The following is a 27,722-nucleotide window of genomic DNA, read 5'->3' as shown; positions in this document are numbered from 1 at the left end:
ATGCAACAAATGAACAATGTGACAGAATTCATCTTTCTAGGCCTGACACAGAATCCAGATGTGCAGAAACTCCTGTTTTTTATATTTATAATCATGTACTTTCTTACCATGGCAGGCAACCTACTCATCATAGTAACAATTGCCAGCAGTCCAGCCCTGGGCTCCCCTATGTATTTTTTTCTGTCTTACCTGTCATTTCAAGATGGCGCCTTCTCTTCTAACACGGCCCCAAAGATGATATTTGACTTACTCGCTAAGAAGAAGACTATCTCCTTCAGTGCATGCATGGCTCAGCTCTTTGTGGAGCATATCATTGGTGGAGCTGAGATTATCTTGCTTTCGGTGATGGCCTATGACCGCTACATGGCCATTTGCAGGCCTCTGCACTACATGATAAGAATGAATCGTCGTGTGTGTGTCATCTTGGTGGTCCTGTCCTGGGCTGGGGGACTTCTTCATGCTCTGATTCAAGTCCTTTTCATTGTGTGGTTGCCTTTCTGTGGCCCCAATGTCATTGACCATTTCTTCTGTGATCTTTACCCTCTGCTGAAACTCGTTTGCACAGATACTAGCATTATAGCACCTTTTGTTGCTACCAACAGTGGGTTCATGTGTTTGCTCAGTTTTTGTATTCTTATTACCTCCTATATCCTTATCCTTTGCTCCCTGAAATCTCACAGCTCTGAGGGACGGCGGAAGGCTTTCTCCACCTGCGCCTCACATATTACTGTGGTTGTCTTATTCTTCGTGCCCTGTACATTTGTGTACCTTCGGCCCATGACCACCTTCCCCATTGATAAAGCAGTGGCTGTATTCTATTCTTTGATAACACCCATGTTAAACCCTTTAATCTACACACTTAGAAATGCAGAGGTGAAAAATGCGATGAGGAAACTCTGGAGACAAAGTAGGATATCGTGTAAAAAATAATGTAAATAGACTAGAGAAAGAAATATATTATCAAGCGTGGGTAAGTCAAAAGTTAATGGTCATGCAGTCAGTATATGCTGTTATAGATATATTTATCCCCTTGTCATGTGGAATCTTAATTGTTCTCCTTTCATAAAATATCAATATTTAATGAAAGGATTACTAAAGTCCCTTCCAATTAGAAATTTCTTTGCATGTACAAATTATTGATCAATAAGACATTGCTGACTCGTAAATTTTTCTGTTTTGAAAATTCTTTTCATTATATCTGCTATGGAGAAATTATCTGCAAATCTTCATGTATAGCATATAGAAGCCATGGCCCAAGCAATTAAAATTGATTAAAAGGTTTATAGCTAAGAATTTTGTTGAAAATGTATAGATGTAATTCCAGATGCTGAACTCAGGGTAGCTTTAGTATTGTAGAAACACAATATTAAGGCATCAACCAGAAATGAATGTGTTTGGAAGAATGAGAGAAGTGTGTTTAGGCAACTGTATTCCTAAAATTGTTGTTGTATTGCAAAACCCACAGAGAACATTTGCATTTTAACTTGGGCTATACCAAGAATAAATTATTTTTCCTGCATTGAGCCTAGGATGGGTATTATATACTTCCAGGTACAGACATAGAACAAACTTGTACATGATATTCCTAGAGATATGTGGAAATTTTTTCTATCAAAAACATCCACACCGCACATTGTCTCCAAAATAGATTTTATTGGATGAATCTAAGATTTAGATAATAGGAAGAAAATAGCTAGAACACAGGGGAGAGCTTATGATATGTGTAATCAAGGCAGAAATTCTGCACATTCAAATTGGAATAAAAAATTGCAGACCAAATGCATACTACTTGAGATAGAGTCACTTAGATAGCTCTTCTTTTTTTTTTTTTTTTTTTTAATTTTTTTATTTTTTATTGACTTTGTAATAATATTACATTAAAAATATATATGTGAGGTCCCATTCAACCCCACCCCCCACCCCCCCTCTCCCCCCCCCCCAACAACACTCGTTCCCATCATCATGACACATCCATTGGATTTGGTAAGTACATCTTTGGGCACCTCTGCACCTCATATACATTGGTTCACATCATGGCCCATACTCTCCTCTATTCCATCATGTAGGCCCTGTGAGGATTTACAATGTCCGGTGATTACCTCTGAAGCACCATCCAGGGCAGCTCCATGTCCCGAAGACGCCTCCACCTCTCATCTCTTCCTGCCTTTCCCCATCCCCTTTGTCCATTATGTCCACTTTTCCCAATCCAATGCCACCTCTTCTATGTGGACACTGGATTGGTTGTGTCCATTGCACCTTTATGTCAAGAGGAGGCTCAGATTCCACCTGGATGCTGGATGCAATCCTCCCATTTTCAGTTGTAATCACTCTAGGCTCCATGGTGTGGTGGTTGTCCTTCTTCACCTCCATCTTAGCTGAGTGTGGTAAGTCCAATAAATCAGATTGTAGGTGCTGGAGTCTGTTGAGGCTCAGGATCTGGCTATCACATTGTCAGTCCAGAGATTCAAATCCCCTAAATATATCTTAAAACCCAACATTAACTGCACCTCCAGCACATTAGCATGAAAGACTTATGAAGGGAGATCCCATCTGAGTCCAGATTCATCACACATAAACACCATTTCCAAAGAGGGGCCATCTGCCCTGGTAGTTAACCCCATCGGCCATGACCATAACTCCCATGGGTCTCTTTAGCCCTCAAAGGAACCAATATCTGGGGGTTGTATCTGCTTTATCTGTCTCTCTGACTCTGCTCAGTTGTGCATGAGGGCAAACCTTCTGCCAGCCTCCAGACTCTTTTTTAGAAACTCGTAGCCATATAAACTCATTTCTCCTTTCCATTTCCCCCTTACTTTAGGTCAAACAGCATTTTAAAGTCATGGTATTTTATGTAGACATGGATATTCTGCTGATCCGCATTGAACCTTCCGTATAAGGTCATTTTCCAGTTGCATCATCAGTTGGTAGTTGATAGTGGTCCCTCGTTGCCAGGGAGGCTCATCCCCGGGTGTCATGTCCCACGCTGGGGGGAAGGCATTGCATTTATATGCTGAGTTTGGCTTCGAGACTGGCCACATTTGAGTAACATGAAGGCTGACAGAAGGAAATTCCCAGGCACAAAGTTGCTCTAGGCCTTGTTATTATTTTGGGTTTATCAGCTCACAAGCATAGTCATTAGTATCAGGGGCTCACTGTTGAACCCTCACTCCCTCCCGGTCCCCACCACTGTACCTGGGAGACTGTCGCTGCTCCCCTAGGGACCACGACAGAGCACCACTGGCCAGGAACCCAGTACCCCCCCTACTGTGGTTTTTAATTGTTGCCACTATGAGTATATCCAAACATTACCATGCACCCTGGACATATGTTCTGTACAGCTCCCTGTCAGTCATATATCACCTGTCATTGGTATCCCATACCAGTATCCCTCCATTGCCATTGTTGAAACACTCTGTGATCCAGAACTCCCCGAAATTTGAAGCCCAATATAATGTCATGGTCCCTTACTAGGGAATGGCATATAGCGATGAGTTTAAAGGATAGATAAAGAACTTGGATAAAGTTAGATAAAGAACTTAGATAAAGAATGTTGACTTGAAAAAATTCCACATCCTATTTTTTTCTTTTTTTTTTTTTTTTTTTTTTCCCCCCCCCCTAATTATTCAGCTTTTCTTCACAGGAGTCCTAGACCACAGCAATGTATATATATAATATACAGCACTCCCACACATCCACCAGAAAACCTTTTCCCTTCCACAGTGATACTCTTACGCCCTATTCATATCATATTTACTTAAAGTGATGTACAGAGTCTGAGACATTAGCTTTCTAACAAGGTGACATCTGTGTTTACATTATGGTGCATACTTTAGGATACACAGTTCTTTACATTTTTAGTTATCCTATGTTTTACATTATGGTTTACATTATCAGTCTGTCATCTCCTATATGTTATGGTGTAATATTACATGTTTTATATCCATCCTTGTGTACTCTCAAGAAACTCCTCTCTTACCCCCCATTTACTTTGGTTCCACACATTTAACGTCCATTTTCCCTTCCACCTTGGTGCCCTCAGTGATAGCCAACCTCCGTTTCCTGAGGAGCCACTTCCAGAGATAGATGGAATAGTGTTCAGGGCCTAACTTGCTCAACTGCCCCAATGCCCTGGGAGCCACCCTTTCTCTCGAGGGATACAGTTCCCTCTATTGGATGGCATTAGTCCTCCCCAGGATGTGGGTCCACCCCCACTCTCACTACTTGGGTTTCTACCCCATGGTGTCACCCACTATGGCAGAATGAGCATTTAGACATTCCCCAGGAGCCCGTCCTGCATCAGACCCTCCCCTCCGAGCATTCTAAACAGGTAACCCTCTTTATTATATTTTGATATGATTTTCTCGGCATTTTACTCTCCACCAACACCTGACCCTCTCCTGGTTCGTATGCTACCCCTCCCTCCCCCCACTTTTGGGCAACGTTACCCACCCGTCCCTCCCCAGCCACCCTCAAACCCGCAAAGCCCCAAGCAAAGGCAACCCCTTACCCCCTTTTATCTCTTCTTTGTGTTCATACTTACCACCATCTCGTCTTAAATTCCACCCCTGCAGACATCGGCTCATATCCTTCCTCCACCCTCCGATTTCCTGCAAGCCTATCGTTCAGTCTCTTGCTATCTAGGGCAGCTTGTTTATTTCATATCATTGAGGTCATGTAGTATTTGTCCTTCAATGTCTGGGTTGCTTCACTCAACATAAGGTTCTCAAGATTCATCCATGTTATCACATGTGTTTGTAGTGTGTTTGTTCTTACAGCCGAGTAGTATTCCATTGTGTGTATATACCACATTTTATTGATCCACTCATCTGTTGATGGGCATTTGGGTTGATTCCAACTTTTGGCAATAGTGAACAATGCTGCTATGAACATTGGTGTACATATATTGGTTTGTGTTCTTGTTTTCAGTTCTGCTGGGTATATTCCCAGCAGTGGTATTGCTGGGTCATATGGCAAATCTATGGCTAGTTTTTTGAGAAACCGCCATACTGTTCTCCAGAATGGTTGGATCCTTCTGCATTCCCACCAGCAGTGGATGAGTGTTCCCCTTCCTTCACATCCTCTCCAGCACTTGTATTCTTCTGTTTTTTTCATAGCTGCCAATCTTATGGGTGTAAGATGGTATCTCATTGTGGTTTTGATTTGCATTTCCCTGATAGCTAGAGATTTGGAACATTTTTTCATGTGCTTTCTTGCCATTTGTATTTCTTCTTCGGAGAAGTGTCTGTTTAAGTCTTTTTCCCATTTTTTAAATGGATTGTTTATCTTTTTATTTTCAAGATGTAGGAGTTCTTTATATATGCAAGTTATAAGTTTCTTATCAGATATATGATTGCCAAATATTTTCTCCCACTGTGTGGGCTCCCTTTTTACTTTCTTGACAAACTCCTTTGAGGTGCAGAAGGCTTTAATTTTGAGGAAGTCCCATTTATCTATTAGTTCTTTTGCTGCTCGTGCTTTTGGTGAGATATTCATAAATCCATTACCTATTACAAGGTCCTGTAGATGTTTCCCTACACTGCTTTCTAAGGTTTTTATGGTCTTGGCTCTTATATTTAGGTCTTTGATCCATCTTGAGTTGATCTTTGTATAAGGTGTGAGATGGTAATCCTCTTTCATTCTTCTACATATGGCTATCCAGTTCTCCAGACACCATTTGTTGAATAGGCCACTCTCTCCCAGTTGAGAGGGTTTGGTGGCTTTATCGAATATTATGTGGTTGTATATGTGAGGTTCTATATCAGAGCTTTCAATTCGATTCCGTTGGTCTATATGTCTCTCCTTATGCCAATACCATGCTGTTTTCACCACCGTAGCTTTATAGTATGTTTTGAAGTCAGGTAGTGTGATTCCTCCAATTTCGTTTTTCTTTTTCAGTATGTCTTTGGCTATTCGGGGTCTCTTTCCTTTCCAAATAAATTTCATAGTTAGTTTTTCTAGTTCCTTAAAGAAGGCTGCATTGATTTTTATTGGGATTGCATTGAATGTGTAGATCAATTTTGGTAGGATAGACATCTTAATAATGTTCAGTCTTCCTATCCATGAACAAGGAATAGTCTTCCATTTATTCAGGTCTTCTTTGATTTCCTTGAACAATCTTGTATAGTTCTCAGTGTATAAGTTCTTTACCTCTTTAGTTAAATTTATTCCTAAGTATTTGATTTTTTTATTTACTATTGTGAATGGTATTTGTTTCTTGATTTCCTCCTGATCTTGCTCATTATTGGTGTACAGAAATGCTACTGATTTTTGCGCATTGATCTTATAACCTGCGACTTTACTAAACTCATTTATGAGTTCTAGAATCTTCGTTGTAGATCTCTCAGGGTTTTCTATGTATAGGATCATGTCATCTGCAAATAATGAAATTTTGACTTCTTCCTTTCCAATTTGAATGCCTTTTATTTCTGGTTCTTGCCTCAGTGCTCGAGCAAGTACTTCTAAGACAATGTTAAATAGGAGCGGCGACAGTGGGCATCCTTGTCTTGTTCCTGAGTTTAGAGGGAAGGAGTCTAGGATTTCTCCATTGTAAACAATATTGGCTTTAGGTTTTTCATACATACTCTTTATCATGTTCAAAAAATTTCCTTGTATTCCAATCATTTGGAGTGTTTTTATCAAGAAAGGGTGCTGTATTTTGTCAAATGCTTTTTCTGCATCAATAGATATAATCATGTGATTTTTTTCCTTCAATCTGTTTATATGGTGTATTACGTTGATTGATTTTCTTATGTTGAACCATCCTTGCATACCTGGGATGAATCCCACTTGGTCGTGGTGTATAATTCGTTTAATGTGTTGTTGAATACGATTAGCAAGTATTTTGTTAAGTATTTTTGCGTCTAGGTTCATTAGAGAAATTGGTCTGTAATTTTCCTTTCTTGTGATGTCTTTGTTTGGCTTTGGTACTAGGGTAATGTTGGCATCATAGAAGGAGTTGGGTAATGTTCTTTCTGTTTCGATGTTTTGGAATAGTTTCAGCAGGATTGGTGTCAGTTCTTTCCGGAATGTTTTATAGAATTCACCTGTGAAGCCATCTGGCCCTGGGCTCTTCTTAGTTGGGAGATTTTTAATAACTGATTCTATCTCTCTGCTTGTGATTGGTTTGTTAAGATCATCAATTTCTTCTTTTGTCAATATGGGCTGTTTATGTGTTTCTAGGAATTTGTCCATTTCCTCTAGATTGTCATTTTTGTTGGAATATAGTTTTTCAAAATATCCTCTTATGATAGTCTTTATTTCTGTGGGGTCAGTGGTGATATCGCCTTTCTCATTTCTTATTTTGTGTATTTGCATCTTCTCTATTTTTTTCTTTGTTAGTGTTGCTAAAGGTTTGTCAATTTTGTTAATCTTCTCAAAAAACCAGCTCTTGGTCTTGTTTATCTGTTCAAGTGCTTTCTTATTTTCTATTTCATTTAGTTCTGCTCTTATCTTTGTTATTTCCTTCCTTCTTCTTCCTGTTGGGTTACTTTGTTGTTGTTTTTCTAATTCCTTCAAATGTGCAGTTAGTTCTTCAATTTTTGCTCTTTCTTCTTTTTTGATATATGAATTTATGGCTATAAACTTCCCTCTCAGTACTGCTTTTGCTGCATCCCATAAATTTTGGTATGTTGTGTTATCATTATCATTTGTTTCAAGGTAGTCATTGATTTCTTTTGAGATTTCCTCTTTGACCCACTGTTTTTCTAAGAGTGTGTTGTTTAATTTCCAAATCGTGGTGTGAAATCTGGGCTTTTTTCCCTTGCAAATCTCCAGCTTGACTCCACTGTGGTCAGAGATAATGTTTTGTATGATTTCAATCTTTCTGAATTCGTTCAGCCTTTCTTTGTGGCCTAGCATATGATCTATCTTGGAGAATGATCCATGTGCGCTTGAGAAAAATGTATATCCTGCTGTGTTTGGGTGTAGCGATCTATATATGTCTATTAGATCGAGCTCCTCTAATATACTATTCAGATGTTTTGTTTCTTTGGTGATTCTCTTTTGAGATGTTCTGTCCAGAGTTGATAGTGGTGTATTAAAATCCCCCACTATAATTGTAGATGTATCTATTCTTTCACTTAGTTTTTCCAGCGTTTGCCTGACGTATTTAGAGGCACCCTTGTTAGGGGCATAGATATTTATGATTGTTCGATCTTCTTGACAGATTTTCCCTTTGACTAAAATGTAGTATCCTTCTTTGTCTCTCACAATTGTTTCACATTTAAAGTCTATTTTGTCTGATATTAATATAGCTACTCCTGCCTTTTTTTGGTTATTGTTAGCTTGTATGATTGTTTTCCAGCCTTTCACTTTCAATCTCCATGCGTCTCTGGGTCTAAGATGTGTCTCTTGTAGACAGCATATGGATGGGTCATATTTCCTTATCCAGTGTCCCAGTCTGAATCTTTTGATAGGTGAGTTTAATCCATTGACATTCAGTGTTATTACTATCAAGGAATTATTTGTGTTAGCCATATTTTGATTGGATTTGTGTTTGTCATATTTTGTTTGTATATTTTTTTTTTGTCTTTTTTGTTGTTGTTGTTGGTCTTATACTCTCCTCCAACTTTGCCTTTCCTGTTTTTTCCTTTCTTCCTGCAGAACTCCCTTTAGAATTTCTTGAAGGGGAGGTTTCTTGTTGGTATACTCTTTCAGTTTCTGTTTGTCTGCGAATATTTTGAACTCTCCATCATGTTTGAATGCTAGTTTAGCTGGATAGAGTATTCTTGGTTGGAAATTTTTTTCCTTTAGTACCTTGACTATATCATACCACTGTCTTCTTGCCTCCATGGTTTCAGAAGAGAAACCAGCACTTAATCTAATTGAGCTTCCCTTGTATGTGATGGTTTTCTTTTCTCTTGCTGCTTTTAGGATTTTCTCTTTGTCTTGAGCATTGGATAATTTGACAAGTATATGTCTTGGGGTGGGCCTGTTGGGGTTTATGACTTGTGGAGTGCGCTGTGCTTCTTGGATATGTACATCTGTCTCTTTCAGTAGATTTGGGAAGTTTTCAGCCATTATTTCCTGCAACACTCTTTCTGACCCCTTTCCCTTCTCTTCACCTTCTGGAATGCCTATAATACGTATGTTTGAGCGTTTTGCATTGTCATTCAGGTCCCTAAATCCTAATTGGATTTTTTCTATCTTCTTATTGACCCCTTCTACTCTCTGTTTGATTTCTGATGTACTGTCTTCCACATCACTAATTCTCTGCTCTGTCTCTTCTAGTCTGCTGATATTTGCTGCAAGTGTATTTTTGATTTCTTGAACTGTGGTGTTCATTCCCATCATATCTGTTATGTTTTTGCGTATGTCTGCAATTTCCCCTCCAAGTGATGTCTTCATGTTGTTAACCTCTTTCATTACTGCATCAAATTTGTCGGTGATAAATGTTCTGAGATCTTTCATTGCTTGTGCCAAGTTTTGCTCCCCTTCGTGATTATTGGTTTGTTGATTGGATTCAGCCATGTTTTCCTGATTATTGGTTTGGTTCGTAGATTTTTGTTGCTTTCTGGTCATCTCTTTATTTTGACGAATTTAATCAGTTCCTTAGCTTCTTTGTCTGCTCTTGGAGGTTAATTAGTTGTTATTTTTGCACAGGTGTTATATCTTCTCTTTGTCACTTTTTTCTTCTTATTCTAGTTACTTGTTGTTGGTTAAGTTCACTTTAGAGGAAAGTATTAGTGTTGGGGAAATGCAATTGTGTAAGCAAGGGAAAAGTGTAAAGTTGTATTGGTGATGTATGTTAATAAAGCAGGAATATGAGATCTGGAAGGATGGAGGTTAGATTCATGTAGATTGTATAGAGTTATAGCTGTAGGTAGAGTACCTTTTATGAAGTTGATGACTGAATTTGGGAGGAATATGGTATGAACTACACAGCTATTGTTTTCATGAGAGAGGGAAAAAGAAAAGAAAGGTAATAGTTTCAAGAGTGGATAATAGACAGAAAACAGAACAAAGGTATTAGAAATTAAGAGTTAGACACTTTGTGGATCAAAGAACGGGAGGTGGGGGGTGGAATATAGGAGAGACAGTAGATGATAGTGGATATCAAGATGCAGGGGAAGGGGGATAGTGTAGGTAGCCTAAATCAGTTCACACAGAAATGAGGCAGTGGAGGATGGGAAAACCCAGCAAATGTGAGGTGTTCCCTGTAGCACCTATTGTATACTTGAATTAAAGTAAAAATAAGTGGAAGATGAGGGACAAGAGGGAAAGAAAAAACCGAAAAAAAAAAAAACAAAAAACAAACTAATTATAATAAAGAAAAAAGAAAGGCAAGAAGAAAGGAAGAAAGAAAAAGAGGATGGGCAAACGGTGGGGAACGGATAGGGAGAAGAGAGATACAAGTACACACGTGTCACAATTGCAACACTATCTAAAACAACAACTTCCCCCCGCTTTGCCCTAAAACCCCCCCGTCTGTCTGCCCAAATGGGTCTGCAAGCACCTCCCTTCCCACAAACCCCCAATAGGCCGCCCAGGGCCCACGAACTCCCCAGTACTGCAGATGCTCAAAAAAAAAAAAAAAAAAAAAAAAAAATTAAGTAAAATTAAAAAAAAAAAAACAAAAACAAAAAACAAACAAACAAACAAACAAAAAAACAGAAACCCCTCCGCAGGCCTGGCTCCGCCCGCCGCGGAGGCTTGGACCGGCTCTGCCCGGCTCCTCACGCCGCCTTGGCCTGGCCTGGCTCCGCCCAGCTCCGCTCGCTACAGCGGCCCAGCCGGCTCCGGCATCCACCTCCCGCCACCGCAGCCTGGACCGGCCCTGCCCGGCTCCGTACCCGCTGAGGCCTGACCCGGGCCCGCCCGGCTCCAAACGCTACCGCGGCCCGCAGCCGGGGCCTGACCCGGGCCCGCCCGGCTCCAAACGCTACCGCGGCCCGCAGCCGGGGCCTGCACCGGCCCCGCCCGGCTCCAAGCGCTACCGCGGCCCGCAGCCGGGGCCTGCACCGGCCCCGCCCGGCTCCAAGCGCTACCGCGGCCCGCAGCCGGGGCCTGCACCGGCCCCGCCCGGCTCCAAGCGCTACCGCGGCCCGCAGCCGGGGCCTGCACCGGCCCCGCCCGGCTCCAAGCGCTACCGCGGCCCGCAGCCGGGGCCTGCACCGGCCCCGCCCGGCTCCAAACGCTACCGCGGCCCGCAGCCGGCGCCTGCACCGGCCCCGCCCGGCTCCAAACGCTACCGCGGCCCGGCTCGGCCTGGCTCGGCCCCGCCCGGCCCCGCTCACCGCCGGCGCAGCGCGGCCCGGCTCCGGCGTCCGCCGCTGCGGCCCGGCCTGGCTCAGCCCCACCGAGCGGGGCTAGATGCCTCGTCTCCGCCTACCCAAGAAGGGAATCCTCTACCAGATAGCTCTTCTAAGAGAAAGAATCCAGATAAAAGAAGAGGACCCAGATTAGGACCAAGGCAGATGCCCTGCCAATATCTGAGTGATTTCCCTTCTATTTATGAAAGCAGTGTAGTAACCTAAATGACCACACAGCTGTGCCTGATCTTGATTACATACACACACACACACACACATATATATATGTATGTTTAATTCATGTTAATATACTAGACCTAATAAAGAACCCATTCCAAATAAGTGATCATTTTTTTCACAATATGTCCAATCCATTTTCTAATGACCAAATAGCCATGTGCTTGAAACATGAGTCCATCCCCCTTGGGTTTAATAATGGACAAGTGACTAGCTCACTGAAGTGATGTATGTCAAATGCAAGCTGAAACATTTAGGAGCCCGTTTGCTAGTATTCAGCTTTCTTTTTCCTTACTGCAGGAAGCATGGAAAAATGCATTGTGAAGACAATACTAAGAGGATGCAACCTGGATTACTGAGTACCTACACGGGATGCAAATGCCCTATATGGTACTTTAATCCAGTGCATTTTGCCTGAACAAAAATAAAATTATACATGTTAAGCCATAGAGATTTCAGGATTCATTTGATACAATAGCAAAACGTAGCTGATTTTGACTAATGCATTGACTATCTTCATCTTCACAAAGATTTATAAGTCAAAAAAGAAACAATTAGCATAAATTTTACAATTATTTGGGTTTCAAAGAGCATGAATAATTAGCAATCCTTACAAATCAAGTCAAATTAAACCTTTTCGTGCTTCTGTGTAAAACTCTACACTAACTGGAGTATTGAAAACATAAATTTTAACACCATCCATTCTCCAATTTCCTAATTGTAAAGCGATGCTGAAGAAAATTGTGCAATCATATACTATAAGGAAACTACACCAGTTATAAACTCCAGTGTGACCTAGTTTTTCAATGACTTTTAAGCAAATTTTCTGACTTTTCTAGCTAATCACTCCTCTACACATTCTTCTCAGTATGTCTCACAGTTTTCACCAGTTTTCCATAATGTACATTATACAAATTTTCCTTTCAGCTCAGAAGAAACTTATACCTTGTACTTATAAAAAAAGTAAGAACCATCTCAACCTTACGCATCCTCATCAATAGTTACAGCTATAAAAGTTTCACCTTTATACCTTCCTGTTCAAACAATGAAAGTATGTATTATGTCTCCTATTTAATTTTAATGTGTCTGCATGTGTTCTGCATATAATTACTATCTGTCTCCTCAGTAATATTAGTTCTAGCTTCCAGAATACCACATCCAAAATGTGCTTATGCATTCTGAAGCTTTTGGACCTAGAGAAGAAAATCATATATATGGGAATAATAAAATGCAGTACCCTTTTTGTCTCTATGGAATGAATGATCAATTAGGAAGCATTATTCTGTGCCATTCAAGAAAATTTCACAGTATGGAAACAACCTAAATATCTCTCAAAAGGGTAATGGATAAGCAAACTGTAATTCATCCATAAATTGGAGTACTACTCAACAGTAAAAAAGAATGAACTACTGATATACACAACAACACGGACAAATTTCAAAAGCATTATGCAAAATGAAAAGAGCCATCTTAAAGGAGTAATAAATTCAATTTATATAATATTTTAATAAAAGATAAAATCATAGGGACAGATACCAGTAAGGGTTAGTAAGGGCCTGGAAGTAGGGGGTGTGGTTGACTACCAAGGGGGCAGGAATATTTTCAGGGGATAAATCAATCTGTATCAGGTTTGCTATGATGGTAAAACAATACATACTGGCAAAAGTCACAAAAATGTACAATTAATGGTATGGATTTTTTACAGTATAATTGATATCTTATTTAAAAAAATTGAACACATAGATTTCCTTACCTTCCCACAATGGACCTTTAGAAAATATAATAGAAGGCCAGATCTAATTTACAATAGCAAAAGCAATAACAAAATCCAAAACACCAAATTTACCAGGAAAAGTGCTAAATCTATATGAAGAATATATAAAGCACTGCTAAGAGTATAAAAGAGTGATGGATGTAGGATAACTGAATACCTGAAAGTAACTTGTTTCTCTCCTTGTTGCTAAGATACAAAGAAAATAATTGTATGTAAATCAGAAGGAATGAGATGCAACCCTCTCTTTGTGCCAAATTCTGCTTTTGGTGGTCAAGAATATCCTGTTAAAGCAAAGAAGTATGAAAACCAGCTTCACTTGGTTGGCTGGACCTGCACAGAAGCAGTCCCTTGCTGTCCTCACTTCAACTTGCTTAATTAACATAGTAAAATTTCCACTCAGGGGTGGAATTATCCACGCCTTTCTTGATCATGCAATGGATGTGCAAGCATGATTTCCTGAACATACTAATCATACTATTATATAACCAGCTATGTGTGTTCATCCATGTGCATAAAAACTAATGCATAATCAAAACAAATGCTAAGTAGTAACTTGGGTATTTAAACAAGAGTGAAACAGCAGCACAGTGTGTTGGGTCTGAGTCATTTTAGATGGATCTTAGCTCCTTACCTCTGCAGATGTAATAAATGGGAGTTTGCTTAACTCTTGTGTCGAAGTTTTCTTCATGTCATCTCTGGTTATACATAAAGGCCCTGCCTTGTGGCCTAACGAGGACTTCACTAATTGAAAAAAAGACATCATGAACATGAATAGGTAATCTCAATTCTCTAAAATATAAACTTTTTCTAAATGATTTTCATTGAAAGCACTAATTGAAATTTGTTTTGTGCCTAGGTTTATTTTTCTTAAGATTTTTTTATCCCCCAGCTTTGCTGTTTGTACTTGCTGCCTGCTCTCTCTGTCTATTCACTATGTATACTCTGTGTCTGCTTGTCTTCTCTTTAGGAGGCACCAGGAACCAAACCTGGGACCTCCCATGTAGGAGAGAGGCACTCAATTTCTTCAGCCACCTCTGCTCCCTGTTTTGTTGTGTCTTTCATTGTGTTTTCTCTTTGTGTATCCTTGTTGCATCAGCTCACCATGTCAGCCCATAGTGCCAGCTTGCTGTTTTCCTTCTCTTCTCCAGGAGGCACCAGGAATCAAACCCGGGATCTCCCATGTGGTAGGCAGGTGGTCAATTGCTTGAGCCACATTTGCTTCCCCATATTTTAAATTTAATGTGAAATATAAATGGGCAGAAATCAGTATAATTATAAGAGTGGATAATCATGAGGAAATATTAGGCTTTTCAGATAATAGGTAGCATTATAAACAAATGGAGTGGGGTGAGGGGTATATGGGAACCTCTTACCTTTTAATGTAACACTTTTTGTGATCTATGCATCTTTAAAAAAGGCAATTAAATTTTTAAAAAATTAAAAAATATAAAATGATCATGAATTAGTTGAAAAATATTTGTATATACACTATCGGAATAAAAATTTTAGAAACATAAATCTGTACAACACAAATTGTGAATCCTAATGCAAAATACAGACTAGAGTTAAAAGTACAATTATAATAATATTTTTTCACAAATTTCAACAAAGTAACACATGAATGCATAGTATTAATAGGTAAAATTGTGGGGGAGTATATGGTAACTTTGTACTTTCTGCATCTTTATATATATATAATTACATCATATATATATTTATATATTTATCATTATCTTTGTTCAAACTTGCTTAGAAATTAGGGATGATATTATATTAAAAAATTGTATACTAAGTATTGTGATGCTATCTCAGGGCAATTCAATGTTTACTTGTGCTGCCAATGCTTCTCATTTTATTTTCCTTTAATAAAGTATTAGACCCCAGAAACAAACGGATGTAATTATAGCATATTTTAAATGACATATAAATAAAAAGATCGGTGAACTCGATCAAAAAACATGTGAGTATGCAGATTTCATTAACATTGGATTTCAGTTAAAAGTCAATAATAATAGAAAACTATAAAAAAATAACTATCAAGAACAGTTAAAATCCATTTTCTATTAAATTTCTTATTTCAAAATAATTTTTCAATGGATCAAAATTTAAAATCTGAAATATTAAAGCAAAAATTGCTTAAAATTAAATGATAAAAATATGAAAGAATATTTTGACATGTGTAAACTCAGAAAAGACTTCCTAAGCAAGTATGAAATATCCTGAGTGATCTATGTAAATATAAAAATTTCTACTATGGAAAAAATCATGAGATGTTAAAATAGCAATTATATATATAAGAATAAAAGGGATATTACCTTTGTACTTCATTATCTTATAAAATCAGTATGGAAAAATTCAATAATCAAAGAAAAATATAAAAACATTCAGCAATTAAAAGATGAAGAAATACAAATTTATTGTAAAATGTGAAAGTGTTCAAATTCAATTATATTTAAAGAATTTCAATTACGGTATACAAATAAAATAACATTTCTATAACTAATCAGATTGCCCAATACCTAAAGATTTTATCTAACAATAGATGTTGAGAATATGGACAAATTTTCTCACAGACTGTTGGCAGGAGTAAATTTGGTAAACCCTCAAGAATACCATTTTGACATTTAACTATGAACATCGACATTTTAAATGCATGTATAGTTTGACCCAACAATTTTATTTCTAGGATCCCATTATGCTTGCACAATTTTAAAAATACCTATATTTATTCCAGTATGATTTGTCATAGATAAAATGGGAAACAACATGAAAAGTACTGGATACATTAGATTTATTTCATCTTTATAAAGGAGTATTATCCAGTAAGAACATAACTGTGTATATGTTAGATTTTTATGGACTCATCAAGATCCTACACAGTAAAATGCAGAGCAGTCAACACAGAGAAATACACATGCGTACAGTATGTAAATATGCTTATATTTGCAAAGATTATACTTGAAAAATCCTGAGAAATAGAGAATAGTGATTACCTCTAGGGAGGATCACCAGGGAACTGTAGTTAAGAATGGATAAGAGATTTATTTTTGTATAAATATCATTTTGCATGATTTGAACTTTACTAATCTTGATTGTTTTACTTTTAAAATTAGAAGTTTTAGCACTAAAAATAGTATATGAGACAAGACATTGAACATCCAGTGTATATTAAATAACATTAATTATTTTTAAATATTTAACTACCATAATAAAAAGAAAAAAGCATAAATGATAGAACTTATCTAAACATAAAACTAAGGCTGAATGAGAAATGTTAAAGATGTAAAACTAAATAAAATTGGTGTAACAAATTAGAACTTTCATTCATTAAGCCATTACTTATTATTCACTGACTGCCTACTAGATAACTAATATACCTTTCCTGTTTCTGTGATAAACAAGACAAATTTAGAGCTTACATTCTAGCATGGAAACTGTTGTTAAAGTTCCTATCATATAATTAATTCTATAACTATAATTATTTTTATCCTTGGAAGGAAAGGGAAGGGTACATCAGATGAAAGGTGACTTTTAGGTCCAAGGAAATGTGCAATAAAGTCAAATTACTGTCCTAATGGAGTATGATGCACTTATTTACTAGCTGATCTGGATGTCCATTTTTGTTGGAAACTGAGGCTTAGTGGCCTCTCAAGGAGAGACGTGCTGTCTCGATGCTAGTGCTTTCTCCATGGCTATGCTTGCAACCTAACGAATGCGGTAATTAAGAGTTCCCTGCAAATGGGATGAAGCTGTTAAAGGCTGAAAGAAAAGATGAGCACATACCTTTTGTAGTGAATAGAACACTTAGACTTTGTACCTTGAGATAGGATTTTTTAAAATTCCTTAGACTATGGGTAATGCTGATAGTTAATACATGTTGCTGCTTAATGACATGTAGGCTATATGTTTTTGCTTATTGGCACATAGGCTATGTATGCCTGCTTCTTGTCACGTACCCTGGGGTAAATAAAGAACCCCTTATAATCAATAAAGTTGTCTGATGAGTCTCTACTCGCAGACCCCCAATCCCAACTTTCTCACTTTTTTTCTCTTGCTCATTCTTGCTCTTTGTTTCCTTCTCCCTTTTCTCTTTCTTTCATTCCTGATACCCTTTGGGTTCAAAAGTCCAACATATTTTCTCCAATGGCTCTTTTCAATATGTTGGAAAATTGTTATTATTTTCATTGTATATCTACCTTGAATTCTGTGATCCAATCTGGAAAACAAAAGCTTTCCACTTTTAGAATAATTTACCAAGGATGCATACATCTTATCTACATAAGAAGATAGCAGCTAGAAATCTTTCAGAAAAATTTTTTTCGACTGTTTCTTTCTAGTAACTTCAGAAAAGATGAAGCACAGTTCAGATTTTTTTCTCATCTCATTCTGCTGTGTTGGCATAGCCAAACTAGTTAGCTGTACCTGAGATTTTGAGGGGACATTCTTATGCCTTCTTTATATCATGTTTCAAATCTCCTGAAGCATCCCCTGAAATAAATATGCTGGTATTGAAGAGGATACCACATACCCCTAATAAGGCCAAAGATCATGGGACATGAGAGAGAGTAAAGATTATGCTGGTTGCAGGTACAAAAATATTGGAATAGTTTTATAAATGAGTAAGGGAGTTGCAACTACATACCTGTCAGTGGGCCCTACCTGGTAATTTGTATTCCTGAGTATGAGTAGGACTCAGATGTGAACTTCTACACAGGCCTCTTCTTTATATATATATATATATATATGTATTTTTTCTTTATTTTCTTTTAAATGTTACATTCAAAAAATATAAGGTCCCCATATACCCCCCACCCCATGCACGCCACCCCTCCCACATCACAAGCTCTTCCATCATTCTGGCACATCCACTGCACCCGGCGAATACATTCTGGAGAACCACTGAGGCACATGGACAGTAGTCCACATTGTAGTCTACACTCTCCCCCAGTCCACCCAGTGGGTCACAACAGGACACACAATGCCCAGCATCCATCCCTACACCACCACCTAGGACAACTCCAAATCCTGAAAATGCCCCTACACCATATCTCTTTTTCCCTCTCCCGGCCATCAGCAGCCACCATGGCCACCCTCTCCACATCACTACAACAATTTCTTCCCTTACTAACCACAATGGTTCCTCAGCAGAACACCAGTAAGCCCACTCTAATCCATACTCTATTCCTTCATCTTGTGGACCTGAGATGGCTATGTCCAGTCCCCCTCTACATCAAGAGGGTTTAGATTCCACATGGATGATGGATGCAATTCTCTTGCTTGCAGCTGTAGGCACTCTTGGCTCCCTGGTGTGGTAGTTGACCCTCTTCACCTCCCTGTCAGCTGACCAGGGTAAATCCAAGAAACCAGAGGGTAGGAGCTGCAAGTCTGCTGAGGCCCAGGGCCTGGCCATCACACGGACAGTTCAGAGATTCAGGTCTCCTAAGTATATATCAACTCAAATGCCAACCACAGGCCCAGTAAAGTAACAGAAGAGGCATGTGTAGAAAGGTTATATCTGAGTCCAACTCCAATACACTCAGGAACACAAACTCCAAAGTAGGGTGAACTGACATGGCCCTGACCTCCAGGGCCATCTGCTGTGACCATAGACCCTGTGGGTCACTGCAGCCCTCAGGAGAACCAGAACCTGGGTTTCCATCTACCTTGGCTCTCTCTGGTACCCTCCTGAGGTGTGCATAAGCATCACCCTCTGAGGACCACCCAACTCTTTTTTGGTGACTCTTAGCCATATAAACTCACTTGTCCTTTCCATTTCCCCCTTTTTATCCGAAGTCAAAAGGCAGTTTTTAACACGTGATATTACATGGAGGCTGAGATATTCTGCCGGTCTGAGTCGACATCTTTGTTCATGGTCTTTTTGTAGTTATATCATCAGCTGGTGCTTAGTGGTAATCCCTCATTGCCAGGAAAGCTCATCCGTGGGATTCATGTCCCATGCTGGGGGGAAGGCAATGCATCTACATGCTGAGTTTGACTTAGAGAGTGGCCACATTTGAGCAACATGGAGGCTCTCAGGAGGTAACTCTTAGGCACCCCACAACTATAGCTCTAGTTCATATTTCAGGCACACAGGCTCATAATCGGAGCCATCAGTATCAAGGGCTCATCTTTGGACCATCCATCTTTATTGGTCTTTGCCATTGCACTTGGGGGATTGCTGTTGTTCCATTGGAGAATGTGATAGATCTTCCCTGGTCAGGATCTCAGCACTCTTTCATCTGTCATTTCCAACTGAAACCACTATGAAAACCTTTCTATGTACCCTGTATACATGTCCTGGAGAACTCCCAACCATGTGCCCCCCACCAATGACACCCCACACAAGTGCTCCTTCCCTACCATAGTTGAACCTCTCTTCAAAAGGAAGTTCTTCAAAAAGGAAGCCCAATATATTGCCAGGTTCCATTAATAGAAAAATGGAATATAGTGATGGGTTTAAAGGTTAGATATAGAGTACATAGAAATTTAGAAAAATTAAATAAAGGAAAAATAAATTGGGGTATCAAAAAAATGAAAAATTGAAAAAGCTTTGTTTCTGACATTTTACCTTTCATTACTGCTACAGGTGTTGCCCTGTATGTACAGTGGCAAGGCAGTTTCTTCCAATTCTTCCTCAATGTCTACCTCCTTTCTTTCTTTTTTTTTTTTTTCCTGATTATTAAGTTCCTCTTGATATAAATTTTAGGTCACAGTAATTCACATATGCAATATATGGTACTCCCACATATCCAACATCAAAACCTTTGTCCCTTCCCTAACAGTGATCTTTTTACATGTTCACATTATATTTGCTGCAGCTAATGTACAGATATTGAAATGATAGCTTTCAAACATGGTTCCATTTGGGTTTACATTATGGTTTATATTTTAGACTATACAATTTTCTAAATTTTTAGTTATCTTATGTTTTACATTATGGTTTACATTTTAGATAATAGGCCTTTATACATTTTTGGTGTAATTTAACATGACCTATACCCATCATGGCATGATCTTGTGGAACACTTCCATTTCCCCACAGTTACACTGATTCCATGTATTCAACACCTCTTTACCCCTCCCCTCAAGGACCACCATCTTCTATCAATCTTCATTACTTGAGGGATCATATTCAGAGATACTTGCAAAAATGTTGAGGGCTTGACATACTCCACTATCCTAACCCATTGGGAGCCACTGATTCTCTCAAGAGATACACTTCCCACTGTTTGAGCACAATAGTCCTCCCAGGATGTGGGAAACCTTCACTCTCATTGTATGGATCTCCACCCAATGATATAATCCATTATGACAAAACGAGCACTCACTCCCCAGAACCTTGCCCTGTATCAGATGCCCCCCCACACCTTAAGCACCTCAAATAGGCAACCTTCCATATTACATTCTCTAAAGAGTTTTCTCTGCACCACAATTTCAAATATTTACTTGACAATCTCCCATGATCAAATGTTCCCCTCACCGTCTCCCCAATCTCATGGGCAGTCTGACCCATCCTCCCTTCCCTAGCGCCCCTAAAGCCCACAAAGCCCCACCCAAAGTTATCCCTATGCCCTCATTTTATCCCTTCCTTGTACAAATACTTACCTTCAGCTTATTATAGATTTCACCCAAGTAGCTGTCAGCTCATAACCTTCCTCTACCCCCCAACTACCTGAAAGTTTATCATCCAGTTTGTAGCTATCTGAGACAGCTTGGTTTACTTATTTTATATCAGAAAGGTCATGCAGTATTTGTCCTTCAATGCCTGGGTTGCTTCACTCAACATAAGGTTCTCAAGATTCATCCATGTTATCACATGTGTTTGTATTGTATTTGTTCTTATCCATTGTATGTATATGCATACCACATTTTATTTATCCATTCATCTGTTGATGGGTGTTTGGGTTGATTTTAACTTTTTGCAATAATGTATAGTGCTGCTATGAACATTGGTGTGCATATATCAGTTTGTGTCCTTGTTTTCAGATCTTCTGGGTATATACCCAGCAGTGGAATTGCTATGGCAAATCTAGAGCTAGTTTTTTGAGAAACTGCCAAACTGTCCTCCAGAATGTCCAGATCCTTCTTCATTCCCACCAGCAGTGGAGTGTTCCGATTCCTCCACATCCTCTCCAACAATTCTAGTCTCCTGATTTTTTGAGAGCTGCCAGTCTTATAGGAGGAGTAAGATGATATCTAATTGTTGTTTCAATTTGCATTTCCCTAATAGCTAGTGAAAATGAGCATTTTTTCATGTGTTTTTTAGCCATTTGTATATAATCTTTGGAGAAGTATCTATTCAAATATTTTTCTCATTTTTTAAATGAGCTGTTTGTCTTTTTATTTTCAAGATACAGGAATTCTTTATATATGCAAGATGTAATTCTCCTGTCAAATATATGATACCAAATATTTTCTCCCATTGTGTAGGCTCTCTTTTCACTTTCATGACAAACTCCTATGAGGTTCAGAAGGCTTTAATTTTTAGGAAGTCCCATTTATCTATTTATTCTTTTGCTTCTTGTGCTTTCAGTGTGAAGTTCATGAAGCCATTTCCTATTAAAAGTTCCTGTAGATGCTTCCCTACTTTGCTTTCCAAGGTCTTTATGAAATTTGGTTCTTATATTTAGGTTTTTGATCCAGCTTGAGTTGATCTTTGTATAAGGTGTGAGATGTATTAGTCACACTATGACACCAACAATGGCCCTTTCCTCTATGATAGGCAGCATTCTTAGCATGATGCATGCATTATTTCATAGAACCCTGTGACAGTCCTATGAGATAAGTATCTTATAGTGTTTTTCATACAGATATGAAAACTAAGACTTAAAGAGGCTAAGACTTGCCAACCTTCACCTAGTTAGGAAGCAAAAGCCAGTGCTAGGAGATATAGTTTATTGAATTCCATATAAATTAGACAAACTGGTCTCTAGTATTAAAAATTCTAATCATGCTTAAGAGCAAGAGCTTTTAAGCATGATTAGAATTTTTAATACTAGAGACCAGTTTGTCTAATCTATATGTCTATCCTCAGGGCATCAACAGTAGAATAGTTTTTCACAGACCAAGATGCTGTCGTTTGTTATCTTGCTTAGTCCTCCATAGAGGACTGTGAGACAAGTATTATTGGGGTTATTTTATAGGCTTTGAATGACACATGAACCTAGAGTCCCCTAGTAGAACTGTCTGTGTTTTATATTCCAGATCTAAGATAACTTCCAAACCACAATCATAGAAAGAATGCTAAACCAACCTAGTCGACTCACTCTCCACTCCCCTTTGGTCACAGAATCCACAGCCCCATTAGAAATCAGGATAAACTTGCTGGACTGCCATCTTGGATGAAGACGTTAATTCTAATCCTCTGGGGGCTGACAGTTCAGAGCATCCTTAACTCTTTTTATATAAGCAATATCCATGCAATACTTCTTTGTATCCATATATGAAAATATTAGTAGGGACAAATTCTGGGGATTTCTTAGCCTAAAAGACAACATTAAGCAAAATCAATCACATTTCATGGGTGCTGTTTGTGCTAAGTTTCCAACCCATTTGCATCCAGACTTAAAGGGACCAATGGAGCTATCTTCAGGCAGAGCATGGACTTTCTAAGAAAAGTGCTTAAGTGAGATTACTTCAGGGATCTGCTATTCCAGGGTACCTTTCATTTGTTGCTGATTTCATACTACTTGCAATCCCTAATTTTTCTGCTTTAACACAGTTTATTTTCAGGGCTTTAAGTAAGGTTGGAGCTCAGATCAAATAATGCCTTTTATAACATTACATCTGGCCACCAAGAAGGCAAGACTGGCAAATGTACCATGGACAGGCATTGGAAGAGATGCCCTTCAATGGTTAGGTTTCTCCCCATCAATTTCTGCTGAAGCCTTTTAGAAGTTCTGATGAAAGAAATTCATATCTGAGTTAGTGTTTCTGTGGCCAAAATTCACAAAATTTGTGAGGCTATAAAGCAGAAATAAACTGTCTATAAATTCATAGATATTTAGGCAGTCTCTATTAGCAATAACTTTTAAGACACTAATTGATGTAAAAGAAATAATATATTTAAGGCAAAAATTGGTGAACTTACATGATAGCAGGTAGTGATGGATCAGTGGTTGCTAACATCATACAAAGTGTACCTAACAATAAGATTCCTTGTCATGGAATAAACTTGTTACTTCTCTAAACACATTCAAAACACAGGGGCAAACAGTGATTCCATTGTTAGTACTTTTCTCTTAATGTGACACTAGAAACTGCAATTTACAGGTAAGTTATATTTCAGCATATGTTTCCACTATCACAGATTTATATGAATAATGATCAGAATACCCAGACTACTTAGAAAAAGTCTTTTCAGATATTATGGGCTCAAACCTGAGATAAGGTAATAAAAGATCTTAAACTATTTTACTGATATAAAGTCAAAATATTCCCTTCAGGGAAGCAGATGTGGCTCAAGTAATAGAGATTCTGCCTACCATATGGAAGGACGCAGTTTCAGTCTCTGGGGCTTTCTGGTGAAAAAAAAGAAGAAGAGAAAGCATTCCCACATGGTAAGCCAGTGCTTGCATGAGTGCCTGCATGGTGAGCCAGTGCCTGTGCCAATGAGTCATGCAGCAAGATGATGATGCATCAAAAGAGAGACAAGGAAAGAGTCAAGCTGAAGTGCAGGAGAAACCAGGAACTGAGGTGGCACAATTGCCAGGGAACCTTTCTCCACCTCATGGATCTCCAGGATCAAATCCCAGTGAATCCTAGAGGAGAGGAAATGAGAAAAGAAGATAACGCACACAGAAAAAACAGTAGGGTGAGAGGAAGAGAAGGGGGAAAAATAAATAAATCTTTAACAATATACAACCTCTTCATAGGAAAATCAGATTAGAAAATTTGTGGAAGAATCCCAAGAAATCCCCATGAATACCAAGATTCAGATAAGCATTAATCATCTTTAGTATACCTTTTAAAGATAATATTCTATGCATATATGACATTTTTGACAACTGTAAGCTTAAGGTGTATGATGTTTTATATCTCACATTTTCCACTCTGTATTATATCTATACTCTTCCACATCATTAATTCTTCTTACAAAGCTCTTTGAAGTCCACCTGATATTTATAATTATATATCATCATACATTACACCATTCCCATTTATTTAGACATTTAGGCTGTTGTAACTTTTTCCCTTTCAAAAATTATCGTGAAGTACAACTTGTATACTAATTTTTACCTGCATTTTTTTTTACCTAGCTTATATTCCTAAGAGTTGGAGTATTGACCAATGGGCACAACCGAGCAAAGACATATAGAGTCAAATTTATTTCCAAAAAGTTTTCTACAAAAACAGACACACACACAATAATACAGCACTCATACATCTTTGTTATTTGCCAGTTAAAAATATTTCACATTTTCAATTGCATTTCTTTGATAGCTAATGAAGTAGGATATTTGCGGGAGTCTCATATTTTTCCTTACTTTTTTTCTAATAAAGTAGACTAGCTTTTTGTAAGAGTCTTATTTCATACTTGCTGCAAATATTTTCAGGTGGATTCCTGTCATGATGCATCTGCGGTGTTATTCCGTCAGGTCAAAATGTTCTGGGATCTTTTCTGAGAAGACCAAAGAATGTTTCTGGAAGACATGAGAATTCATATATTTGCTTATTGCAAGAAGGAAGCTTGCAAATTGAAGACACAGTCCAGGGTGGCAGCTCGACCCAGGTAGTACTCTGCTATTCAAGTGGAGACATGCAGCAATATATACAGGAGGATATAGGAACAATGCCAGGGACATAATAAACCACAGGACTTGGAGGTATTTGCCAGAATGTGCATACCTTTTCTTAATGTTCTTTCCCATGGTCTCTGTGCAGAGACCCTTATCTTTATGGTCACAAGACTGGCTTTCTAGCTCTCTTTTCCCATATCTGGCCTCTCTACCAACCCCAGTCTACTTCTCTTCATTAGCTTCCACAACATAAACCCAACTCACAACTCAGACACAAAGGCAGAGATGGGTAGGGCCTACTGACCCATGGCTCTTAATAATATTGATAGTAAAGGTTTAAGAATGGCAGGGGCCACAGCACATTTCAAGAGCTTCACCTACTCCAAGCAGGGTAATCAGGCCTATCTGGCATAATGGTTGCATCAATGTCCCTCTCCTGCCACAGTCCAGCTGAAAAAGTCCCACAAAAAATGTTATTATTTACTTTTCAACCAGTGGGCTTGCTTCCAGATTTTAGTTTTCTTGTGTCCTACCTCCCTTGAAATATTAGCCTGTGTATAGTAGAGGATCTTAGTAATAGCATGCATGCCTCTTTGTTGGGCTTGGAAGAAGACTAAGGCAACGTGATTATCAAGCACTATTTTGTCTAGAGAGTCTAATAATTTTGCTGAGCCAAAAGGATCATGCTATCAACTCAGCAGTGTGATTCAAGGTGGCTGACAGATTGAATGTCATATGTTAATGGGTGCTTACTCCTGCTTGGGGCAATTACGACCTGTGTGTATCAGACCCCATGTTTCCAGCCCACTGGACTGTTGCCCCAAATGTGTTAAGCTCTTCTAAGCCAGCTTCTGTTATCCTTCCCTTCCTCCAGGCTGCCTTCACCTCCCAACATCCTAGGAATGAGGGTGTAATGAGATTAAAAAAAAAGGGGGGGATGATCTCTTTACAGTGCTGAAAAGGAGAGTTCCACATGGTGTATCCTTGTTTCTCCTTTCAGGGACTACCCTCTTCTTAAGAGGTATAGTATTAGATAAGGAATGAAGCCTAGGTGACTTTCCCCATCCTCCTCCCTTTCTTGTGCTAGGAATCCAGATAAGACCATATTTCCCTTCCGGGGAACTGCTGAGTTCATCATCCAGCAGGCCCAATAAGGCTGACAATCCATTCAGTAAGAAAGACATCAGGATGTAGATGCCAAAGCTCCTTTATTAGGCAGCCATAAAAGTTCTAACACTGCCAGCTGTCTGTGAGTGCTGGGTGATATGGAAGGTCCATCTAATTCCATGACTAAGGACCCATCATTCAGTGAATTGTGCAGTAAAGTAGGATCCTTGTTCAGAGGAGATATCATCTGCATAAGTGAAGTGGTGGCAGAGCCACTTTTCCAAGATATCTCACATATGCACTGTATCTATGAAAAGAACTTAGAAAGCCAAGGTCATAAACTGAATAGGTGTCTGCCATTTCTGATGGGATGGAAAAGGAGGCTGATACAGTTCACTTGCCACGGTCAGTAACTTTGGCCCATCTGGAAAAGTTCCCAAATACCCTTTTTGTATCCGACTTGTAGTTGACATCACTCACATTGTTAAATGAGAGGTTGGGCCTGTTTTAATGAGACAGGTACTCTGTGTTCTTGGGCCCATATTTTCACTGTATCAGAATTTCAATGTCCAGTTCAGGGGTAGATCCACTCAGAAGCAGAAGTAGCCTTGGTAGCTCAGCTCCTTCATGGCTGTCATTGTCCTCATCCTCTGGGCATGGTTCATCCTCTGCTGTGGGAGGAGGGGCACCCGGCTTGCCTCAGTGGCAAACAGTGCGGCAAGAGGTGACACCGCCTCTGCCCACTGGGCCTAGACAAGGTGACCACGCCTGACTAGGCCTTTGCTGCTAACGGCTAGCCGGCACCGCCCTCCCCATTCCTATCTCCCGCCTAGCCCAGCTCTCACTTCCCCTTCCCCCTCTCTTAAACCTAATCTCTTAGTACGCTGTTTGCCCAGCAACAGCTTCAGCCTATCAAGAGTTAGCACATACTCTACTGGCCAATCACTAGCCTAATGCCAGAACATTGCCTTATATGGAAACAGCATTTGCCCTAGCCAATCAGAACCCGCCACACCACTCCCCAATCCTATAAATCTGCATCCCCTTCCGCAATAAACCAGACTTGTGCCATCAGCCTGTCTCTGCGACTTCTTCCTGGGTCATGCGCCCTCCACGCCTTTGGAGCCCCCGAGGGAAGCCTCAGCGACCGTACGAGGCTTTCTTCCCCACACGAGGGACCCCACTCATCCCACAACGGGACCCCACTCGTCCCTTAACAGGGACCCCGCTCGTCCCACAACGGGACCCCACTCGTCCCGCAACAGGGACCCCGCTCGTCCCTTAACAGGGACCCCGTCTCGTCCCTCAACTGGCGCCCAACGTGGGGCCAAAGCAACCCCACCACTGCACCGCTCCGAGGAAAATGCCTCACAACCATTCTGGATCCCAGGCCGAAACATCAAACCTGCCACCGCAGCCGAAACTAGGGAGGAGGAAGCGCCACCGCCTGAAGGCCCTACAGCGTCGGGAACCCCACAAAATGCCTCCCAGCCTCTCTGGATCCCCGGGAGAAACATCAAATCTGCCACCGGCCAGCAGCAGGTCCCAATGACGGATGATGAGAGCACTCGCCCATCGGATGGAAAGGCTGAACGTGGCCGCAGATCCAGTTCATGA

General features: G+C 39.6%; 1 protein-coding gene across 1 annotated transcript; it reads left to right on the top strand.

Moving 5' to 3' along the window:
• LOC101435907 (olfactory receptor 4C12-like) lies at positions 1-27,722 on the top strand. Its single transcript, XM_004447421.4, has 2 exons — positions 1-907; positions 27,394-27,722. Exons 1-2 carry the CDS (start codon positions 1-3, stop codon positions 27,720-27,722), a joined length of 1,236 nt encoding a protein of 411 aa, XP_004447478.4.

The sequence above is a fragment of the Dasypus novemcinctus genome, chromosome 10, assembly GCF_030445035.2.
Source record: "Dasypus novemcinctus isolate mDasNov1 chromosome 10, mDasNov1.1.hap2, whole genome shotgun sequence".
In the NCBI taxonomy this organism is placed as follows: domain Eukaryota; kingdom Metazoa; phylum Chordata; class Mammalia; order Cingulata; family Dasypodidae; genus Dasypus; species Dasypus novemcinctus.
Note: the sequence above shows the minus strand (reverse complement) of the source record. Positions and strands in the feature narration are given on the sequence as shown.

What these genes read in the sequence shown, in the direction of transcription:
- LOC101435907 (XM_004447421.4), top strand. Translation starts at nt 1, where the DNA reads ATGCAACAAATGAACAATGTGACAGAATTCATCTTTCTAGGCCTGACA. An exon ending in GAGGAAACTCTGGAGACAAA is followed by an intron (nt 908 to 27,393) that starts GTAGGATATCGT and finishes GTCCCTTAACAG; the next exon opens with GGACCCCGTCTCGTCCCTCA.